Raw genomic sequence first — 10,154 nt, 5'->3', positions numbered from 1 at the left:
GCTTTCTCTCTTTGAACATAGCAAGATTGTTGAGCTGTACAAGCAAGGCCTCTTGCAATGCGCCCTCGCTGCCGAGGTTGTACACAGTAAGACATTTTTTTTTAAATCCTGAGAGTTATGGGACAAAAAAGTCAAGTGGTAGACCCAAAAAGATTTCACCTGAACTTTGAGTTCAGAACAAATATATTCTAGGTTTGCTTATCTTCATTCGAAGCTGAAACATAATTAACCTACCTTGTTGAAACAGTTTTTGTGATCCGGTGAAAACGTACTAATATTTTCAGAGTCGCTTTAACACGAAACAGGAAAGTCATGAATATTCACGTATGCTCCGCCCAGCGTCACCGAGAATCTTGGAAACCGAATATTTCCGAACACCGTTCGTTTGCGCATTGTTTCAAGGACACGCCCACAACAAGGGAACTCCACCCTCGGGAACAGTTTTTCACAGGAACCGAATATTACACAACACCCCCTGTCTTCCAGGCAATGTGGAGAAAATTCCAATAAATCACATCAATAGAAATCACATCCAACACTCTAGTAGTTTTTTCTACTAATGCTAGGGTTACCTTCAATACAGAAAAATAAGGGACGACTGGGGGGGAGGGGGTGCAAGTGGTGGTAAATCACAACAAAAACATGTTTTCATAAAAATGAATTGCTTATGAACTTGTTGTATAAGGTGGCGTGAAAATATCTGTCATTGTTTGCAGACAGTAACACCATCCAAACAATGAAACCACATAATAAATAACTGATCTACAAACATGTCTAAAAACACATTTTTTTATTATCATTATTGGTTAGTTAATCTATTGTATATAGTCTATTGTCAATTCTACAGTAGCATATTGAATAATGCAATAATTTAAATTATTGTTTATTTGATAATATTTTTATTTTATAATATATCTCTTATCTCTTATTAAAATAATGCTTATGTGTCTGACTGCACACCTTAACCATGATAAATAAATCGCTAACACTATATATAATAATAAGGTTCATTAGTTAACTACATTAATTAACATTAACTAATAATGATCTGCACTTATACAGCAATTGTTCATCTTTGTTCATGTTAATTTCCACATTTAATAATACTTTATTAAAATCTTGTTAATATTAGTTAATGCACTGAACTAACATGAACAAACAATTAAAAGCTTTATTTCTATTAACTAACATTATCAAAGATTAATAAATACTGTAACAAATGTATTACTCATTGTTAGTTCATGTTAGTTAATACATTATTGTTTAATAAATGAACCTTATTGTAAAGTGTATGAATGTTGTTCTCCCGAGGCATGCTGTAGCACATCTGACAATTAAAACCATGCGAAACAGAGAACACTCGCCGACAAATTGCGCTTCATACTCATTTCCGCTGACACTTTCCAGAAAGTATTTGATTCTTCCCACTCTCGTCGGTACTTTTGCGTCCGCTTTCGTTTCAGCGCTGGGCGGCGCTGATCTGCATGAGATGCTGCATTGAAGACAACTCCGAAAATACTGGAAAACCCTGTCCCGTATTGATTCAAAACGGGACGCGCTATTTTATTCTCAAATACGGGACGATTCCGTATTTTAAGGGAGGGGTGGCAACCCTAACTTAAAAGGTGTGTGTTCCACAAATCTCTCATTCAGATCTCCAGGACCACGCTCAGATCGTCACAGGTGAGGAAATACCCGGATCTTCAGGTGTTTTTGATCAGGCTGGATCTCCCCAAACACTCTTTAATAAAAAGTTTCTCATCAGACTGCTTCTTCACAGACGCCGACCCTTTTAACTCTGGTCGGGTCAGAGTGCGCTCGCGACCGTGACGTCACGACGGTGCTCGGTTAGCTCGCGGAACGCGGAAGCGGAAGCGGGAGTCAGCGTCTGGAAGCTTTCTCGGGAAGAAGGTATGTACTCTAAACGCGATTATCTGTGGCCTTATTGGGGGTGTTTTTGGTGTTGTTTGTTTTGCAAATACTACATGCATCAAGTATCTTTAGGAAACTTTATTTTAAAAAATAAAACTTAATACAAGGATATGTCACGTGACATTCTTTGTTATTTCATTATTAATGATACGCTAGTTCATATAATTGACTTTTAACGTGAACTTAATTTATATTTGGGGCTTAAAACAAGTTACCGTTTTTATTTATTTGTATTATTTTAAAAAAAAAATTTTGAGAGAGAGAGAGAGAGAGAGAGAGAGAGAGAGAGAGAGAGAGAGCTGTTTGTCCAGGGTGTTTCCAGACGAAGTGTTCCAGTCCCCTGATGTGGATCACATGGACAGCACAGTTTCAGAAAGATAAATACACTAAAAAGTAAAAGTCTTATTTGAGTAACGCCTATTTAAATTATTATTATTATTATTATTTTACAATTCATCTGTGAAATAAGTGCAAATGAAACACCGCAGCAAATCTGAAAGTCATTGGAAGGGCAGCACTTTATTAAAGCGTGCTGATTGGACGATACAGTGGGGATAATGATGGCAGTAAAATCCCATATCACCTTCACAATCACCTTACATGTTATACTTCTACTTCCTCTTAACTGTCTCGACTCCAGACTGACATCCATAACACAGAAAGCAGATTTAAGTGCTGCTTTGGCTGTTTTGAGTGCTGCTGAATGTATTGCAGACAGTTCCTATAAATAAGCCGTATTTGTAGTAAATATCAGTTCAGATCATAACCGGTTTGAGGTGCTCTTCTATGGTGGACCGTAGTGTTTGTTCACTTTACATCAGGGAATAAAGTCTGTCTTTTCATTTGTTGCAGATCATTTGAGTAGACCAACATGTGGCCAAATCAAGGTGAGTTCTGCTTTCATGTTTTCACCAAATACATTCAATAATCATTTATCAACACATCAGTGTCTGTGGTGTGCCTCAGTCAGGGGTGTACACCCGCTTTAGGTGTGTGTGTGTGCGTGTGTGTGAGTGTGTGAAGGGGAGAGAGAGAGAGTAAGTTGAGTGAGTGTGTGTGTGAGGGGGAGAGAGAGAGAGTGTGTGTGTGTGTGTGTGAAGGGGAGAGAGAGAGTGTGTGTGTTAGGGGGAGAGAGAGAGAGAGAGAGAGAGAGAGAGTGTGTGTGTGTGTGTGAGGGAGGGGGAGAGCGAGAGAGAGACCTTTGACCTTTCAAAAACCCTTTAATAACAATTAAAAACAAATTTTCATAATTACACAATTATACAATTACAACCACAACTATCAAAAATTACAAAACTTACATCTTAATTTCCAAACAACCATCACTTATGCATAAAATTCAATTTAAACACCAGATTTCTTCAAAAGTAGTCAATTTTCCAGTAAGTTTATAATATGCAAATTCAACCATTAAACGGGCAGAAATCAAACCTTGTATGTTAATAAAATGTTGGTGGAACCTTTTGAAAAAAATGTAGCTTTTCTTGTCAACCATATGCTTAATTTAGCTTATCCATACAAATAATTCAGAAATACATCAACATTCCTAGTTTTATACCGATACTTAGAATAAAACCTTCTTGACTAAAATCATGACCCAACATATCACACCATTCTTTTAACACTTGGAAAAAGTGGCCCTAGTCTATTACATTTTAAAAATAAATGAAACACCATTTCAATTTCAGAACAAAATGGACGAGTTTCAGTAACACTAGAGTCTAAACGAGCTTTGTTTATTTGTGGCAACTATGCCATGTATAATCCTCAACTGTAAATCTCTGGTTCTTTTATTTATAGGAACTTTATACAAAGTTCTCCAGCTTCTTTTAGGTGAAAGATCTATACCAAATATTTCTTGCCATCTGGACTCACATACAGTACAGACCAAAAGTTTGGACACACCTTCCCATTCAAAGAGTTTTCTTTATTTTCATGACTATGAACATTGTAGATTCACACTGAAGGCATCAAAACTATGTATTAACACATGTGGAATTATATATGGAATTATATTCATAACAAAAAAGTGTGAAACAACTGAAAATATGTCATATTGTAGGTTCTTCAAAGTAGCCACCTTTAGCTTTGACTACTGCTTTGCACACTCTTGGCGTTCTCTTGATGAGCTTCAAGAGGTAGTCACCTGAAATGGTCTTCAACAGTCTTGAAGGAGTTCCCCGAGAGATGGTTAGCACTTGTTGGCCCTTTTGCCTTCTGTCTGCGGTCCAGCTCACCCCTAAACCATCTGGATTGGGTTCAGGTCCGGTGACTGTGGAGGCCAGGTCATCTGCAGCGCCCCATCACTCTCCTTCTTGCTCAAATAGCCCTTGATGCCTTCAGTGTGACTCGACAATTTTCATAGTCATGAAAATAAAGAAAACTCTTTGAATGAGAAGGTGTGTCCAAACTTTTGGTCTGTACTGTAGTTGTTTCAGTTCCTGAGAGCCCATTACTTTTACACAAACATAGTACATGAATTTCTTGCCCACCTCATGAAAATATTTAAGTTCTGGAGTGTTTAAAGTAAGTAACTTTCCCTCTCCTTCCTGCCATAAGTCCACAGAAACTTTTACTTCCAATTCTGGGAACTCTTTCACATTATCATCCTCATTTTGTTCCTTATCCAGAGCACATTTAAATTCAGAAGGCACAGCTTCCACAATTTCATTTAGGGTGTACTCACACTAGGCACGGTTGCCATGAACCGGGCCCGAGTACGATTGTCCCCCTCCCCACTCCCCCTCTGGCCTGCACTCACATATAGCGTTTCAGCGTTCGTGCCGGAGCACGCTTACGTCATTATGGTGCGACGGTTTCGGGATAAACAGGAAGAGTGGCGTTCTCTGAACGCAATGGAGTACATCGCTCTGTTTTCTTTGTGGATAATTTTGTGTCGTTTGGTTCACAGCCTGTTGTTAAATAGAGATGTTCCAATACCCTTTTTCTCTTCCCGATACCGATTCCGATACCTGGGCTCAGGGTATCGGCCGATACAGAGTACTGATCCGATACCTGGGTGTGTATCTGTATATACAGCTGTATATACTAGCCCTGTGTAAATTGCTAGAAATATTTAATGGTGTGCTTCAGACTGATCCCTTAATAAAACATGGACAAATACATGGTGAACTACTGTATTCATTACAGTATTTTTATTATCTGACATGAATTTGACAGTATTTTTTATTTTCTTAAGCGAAAAATAACTTCAAATGGAGCCAAAAATCTAATATAGCTAAATCTACTGTAGGCTACAACAGTAGCTTAATATATTGTTGATTTACTCATGTTTAACCAAACATTTATTTTATCGGACTGCCATGAAGATCTTTGAGTGTCTGTGTTTATGATATGACAGTTTTCTCAAATGAAACTGTAAATTCTCATGAAGTGACGGTTTATGCGTTCGTGTCCTCATACACACAGCAGAGACTACAAAACAGCGAGCTCCCGCACATCTGCGCCCATCACCCACAGAGATGTAGAATTTGCAGAAGAAATATTAAAATAGTATTTTGCAGTTTAATATTCACAGACACTAGTATATATCCGGCTACTGTCTGGAGCCCTGCGCTTTGACTAACACGGAAGCGACTGAACGCAGCTGCGGGTACCGAATATACTCGGGAGTCGGTAACTACCGGTACTACAGAGACATACTGCTAACCACTGATCTATAATATAGAAGCGGCTTCACTGTCTGTTGGCAGTTTAGAATGCGATGAGTGATCCAGTCATATATAGATCAGTGCTGCTAACACGTTTTCATTTCTTCTTCGCTGCTCTAAACTAGTTGCTGTGTTTGCAATGCATTCTGAGCAGCGAAGAAGAACCTTGCAGCGGTTAGGCAAAGCTAGTGGTCATAACTAGGTCTTGTAATTAAAAATGGTATCGGATCGGTATATGGGTTCATGTACTCGCCGATGCCGATGCCAGAATTTGTTGTGGTATCGGAGATATTTCCGATACTAGTATCGGAATCGGAACAACTCTATTGTTAAACAGATGTGTTGCCTTAGTGGCGCAAAAATTTTCACGTAATCGCGCTGCTCGTATGAGGATGTTTGCAAGGTACCAGCTGAAGTGCAGCAAGGACTTTGCAGTTTTTAGTTTTTATGCGTTTTGCACCTCTGCCGTAGACCAAAGCGACCCTTTCCCTGCCATGTTGGTTTTGGAGCGTCGAAAAACCGTGAGGCAACGCGTCCTTTTCCGTGCTCCAGCACGGTTAGCGATCACACTGCATGCGAACCGCGCCCGAGTCCAACTGAACCGTGCCCTGGCCCACCTCTTCCAAGCGGGCCAGGGCCGGCCAATCGAGCCGCACCCGGGCACGATTCGGAGCACTCGCACTAGTCAAACGAACCGCGCTTTGGTGGTCAAACGCACCCGGGCACGGTTCAAACTGGCTAGTGAGAGTACACCCTTAAATGCTTTCAGAAAAACGTAAGGATTTAACACCCATCTTTGAGGAAACATCTTCTGGGGATAACCACCCTTCCTTATTCAGAAAAGAGGACACCTTAGTAAAACGACTTTCCAAACTCTAAGCATTGTTTTGTAAAAAAAAATGTTAGTCCAGTTAATTGCACTCCATCAAGATCCATTAAAAACATATGTCGATCAAGGCCCAACCGTCCTTCTCTTCTCAACAATCCACTGGCCAAATCGGTCCAACTGATGTGCCATTTGTACAAGAGCCTTTGAGCATCTGTAGTCTAAAAGCAGCAACTCTGCATTCAATGTCAATAAGTCCTTGTCCTCCTTCACATATTGGTAAATACTGGACAGCTGCTTTCAGCCAGTGCTGTCCTGACCAAAAAAAATAACCAGTTGTCTTTGGATATCTTTTACAAGATTAGGAGGAGGATCCAAACAGCCATTTTATGCCACATTGAAGATGCAATAAGATTTATTATCAAAACTCTTCCTCTATATGATAATTGAGGGAGAAGCCATTTCCAGTTGGACAAGCATACACGCATCTTCTCGCAATCCATCCCAATTTTTACCTTTTATATAAATCAGAACCTAAAAAAACTCCTAAAATTGTAATACCATCTCCACTCCATTCAACATTTCCAGGCAACTTTGGTACTGAACTTGTAGTTCCACACCATAAAGCTTCACATTTCCCCACAATTTATTTTAGCTGAAGAAGTCTTTTCATTCCACTGAATACAATTCAATACTTTCTGTACATCATCTTTTTCCTTAATTACCACAGTGAGGTCATCAGCATAAGCAGAAAGTTTAATGGGTTTATTAAAGGATCCTTCAATATGTAAACCTTTTAATGAGGTTCTTAATTTACACCGTAAAGGTTCAATATCCAAACTATAGAGTTGACATCAAAAAACATCAAACAGATAAGAATGATCCATTCTGTCAAAAGCCTTTTCTTGATATAGGGATAAAATTCATTTAACATATTTAACATTGAATAGTCTATGACACCTCTTATAAGGAACAAATTATCTCTAATGTACCTGTTTTTTATACAATAAGTTTGATCTTTGTGAATTAATTCTCCCATATGTTCATTCAGTCTATTAGAAATACACTTAGAGAAAATTAGGGGTGCTCCGATCACAATCGGCCGATTGTTAATACGCATGTCGCAAGAAAAGCCGGTTCTCTAATCAGCGGTTAATTCCATCACCTAGAGCAGCTGTTACTACACAGAGCCGTTGTTAACTGAGAAGATGCGCAAATCCACTTCATTTTCAGCGTTTATTTGCGCAACTTCTCAGTTAACAACGGCTCTGTGTCGTAACAGCTGCTCTATGTGAAATCACGCACTTGATGGAATTTACCCCTGATTAGAGAACCGGCTTTACTGACGAGATGCGCATTAACGCATCTTGGTTAGTATAGCTACAGGCCTACAATTTATAAGTTAGATCACCTTTTTGATAACAGAGAAATAATTGCTCTTCTGCAACTATTAGGTAAACCTCCTGTTTGTATTGAATATAAAATCCCATCATAATAATCTTTTTCCAATTATTTCCCAAAAAGAATAAAAAAATTCAGAGGGGAGCCCATCTAATCCAAGGGATTTTTCGGTTGATAATTATTGCACCACTTTAGTTACTTCTTGTAAACTTAAAATAGAATCGAAGTCTTTTTTATGCTCTGATTTCAGTTTTGAAATTGAATCTAAATGTTCAGTTTAACTATCTATATCTGTTATATCAATATCATACAACTTAGAATAAAAATCAACAACGCATTTACTCATTTCGGATGGGCCATAAAATAAGTCACCTCTTTCTTCCCTTAAACACAACATTTGTTTCTCTTGACACTAGGCCTGGGACGGTATTGAATTTTTCTTACCGCGGTTGAAAAGCAATAAAGTCCCGCGGTATTGCGGTAAACCGCAACCCCCCGCCCCCCACCACACCCCACGGATGGACTTTCACTTTCGCACACACACGGGAGGCAAACGAATATAAGGAACAGGTTTATTTCACTTTTTTTTTTTTTACATTTAGAACATGAACATTTAGAATAGAAATGGAATGATGTCTGAAATAAAGAGGCTAAGGCAATTGAGCATAAGGAACACGTTTAACATTTATTTTTCACATTTAGAATAAGAACATTTAGAACAGAAATAATTTCTGAAAAAAAGTGCTGGCAAAACGAAATGCGCTACGGCTTACATCCCAGCCTTCATATTTTTTGCTAGAAAAACTAGCATGTTCACTTTGTCAGGTTTAAGAGAGGCCCTGAAAGACGTAACAACGTTACCTGCAGCACTGAACACACGTTCTGAGGGAATGCTTGTAGCGCAAATGGTCATATATTTTCGGGCGGGGACATTCATCATCTCCACCATGAGCTCATCCCTCTCCTCGTCAGAAATGTCAATATCTTTATACCTAGGGTCGACAAACGCGGTCTTTGCCAATAGCTGTTGAGGGTGCACTGTATTTTTACATCAAAACGGCAGACATTTTTTCTTTCTATTTTAATATTTATATAGATATTACGTGTGCACTTTTTTTTGTCTCAGTGGTTAATGAAGGCTATTTTACGAAGGCATATAGAGTAATATAAATATGTAGACATAGGCTAAATTAATATAAATATTTAAAAATCTATAATATATATAAATATTATTTATATTATATATTTTTACATATTTATATTTATTTAGCCTACATCTCGTGTGCGCTTTGGTCTCAGTGTGGTTCAAGGCTATAATTTAACGAATGCTATTTAATTTAACAAAGTGTCACTGCTCACAATATTGTGGTTGTTTTTTTTTTACTTACAAATAGCCTAAATATAAATAATATTTATAAATAAGATAAATATAAATAATATTTATAAGTAAAAAAAGAAAAAAGACGTTATTGTAAGATGCGTCCTCAGGTTGGACGTATTTGAACGTGATAGCGGAATCTTTTTGTAGCAAATTCTACAAATGGGCTCATTAAAGTTGCCTGGAAGTCCTTTTTCATCAGGTTCAAAGCCAAAATGTGCCCATATTGGTGATGTGACATTTGGCTTTGCCACCAATTTAGCCCTCTCTGCCATGTTTCGATGGAATAGTATCTTAAATGCGCAATTGTCGGCTGCGCAACCACGTGAGAGAATTGTGTTAAGCAGAATAAGCACGTGCAAGTAAAATCTGAGGTCCTGCTTTTTTGGCTTTCTCATGAGTCATCCGACTGTATTTTATGCTTTAGTAAAATGAATATATAGGCTACAAGACATTACATAGGTACTCTAGTCAATACAAATGGATGGTGCATAGATACATTTTTTTAATCTAGATTAATCTCACTGTAATCTTGGAATTAATCTAGACAATGTTTGTTTTTTGTTTTTTTTTGTGCTGTGATGACGGTTACAGGTTTAGACCCACGGTAGGCGTTACGTGACCGCGGTATTGCGGTAATGCGGTAACCGTCCCGGGCCTACTTGACACACACTTTTCGTTCTAAATTAAAAAAAAAAAAAAGATCTTGGTCCATCACTATCCATAATACGAGAAAAACGTTCTCTGACAAGAGCTCCTTTTACTTTTTCTTCCAATAAATTTTCTAACTGCAGCTTTTTTTCATAAACATTTTGTAATTTACCAGATTTTCATATTTTTCCAACATTTTCAATTTCAAAAATCTAATTTTCAAGTTTCTTAATCATATTTCTCATTCTTTTTGAGGAATAACAAGTATATTGTTCACAGAAGACTTTAATTTGGG

The 10,154-nt window shown here is 38.0% G+C and overlaps 1 protein-coding gene across 1 annotated transcript in view; it reads left to right on the top strand.

Annotated features, from left to right (window-relative positions):
- Nucleotides 1-1,796: 1,796 nt before the first annotated feature.
- The window catches only part of LOC128022714 (proline-rich protein 13-like), a 14,858-nt gene continuing 6,500 nt past the window's right edge, over nucleotides 1,797-10,154 (top strand). Inside the window, exons 1-2 of the mRNA XM_052610523.1 lie at nucleotides 1,797-1,911; nucleotides 2,785-2,819. Of these exons, the coding sequence (XP_052466483.1) occupies nucleotides 2,804-2,819 (16 nt within the window). The 5' untranslated portion in view covers nucleotides 1,797-1,911; nucleotides 2,785-2,803. The remainder of the gene's footprint in view (nucleotides 1,912-2,784; nucleotides 2,820-10,154) is intronic.

The sequence above is a fragment of the Carassius gibelio genome, chromosome A11 (assembly GCF_023724105.1).
Source record: "Carassius gibelio isolate Cgi1373 ecotype wild population from Czech Republic chromosome A11, carGib1.2-hapl.c, whole genome shotgun sequence".
NCBI classification, from domain to species: domain Eukaryota; kingdom Metazoa; phylum Chordata; class Actinopteri; order Cypriniformes; family Cyprinidae; genus Carassius; species Carassius gibelio.
The sequence above is the reverse complement of the archived record's forward strand: the minus strand, read 5'-3'. Positions and strand labels throughout refer to the sequence as shown.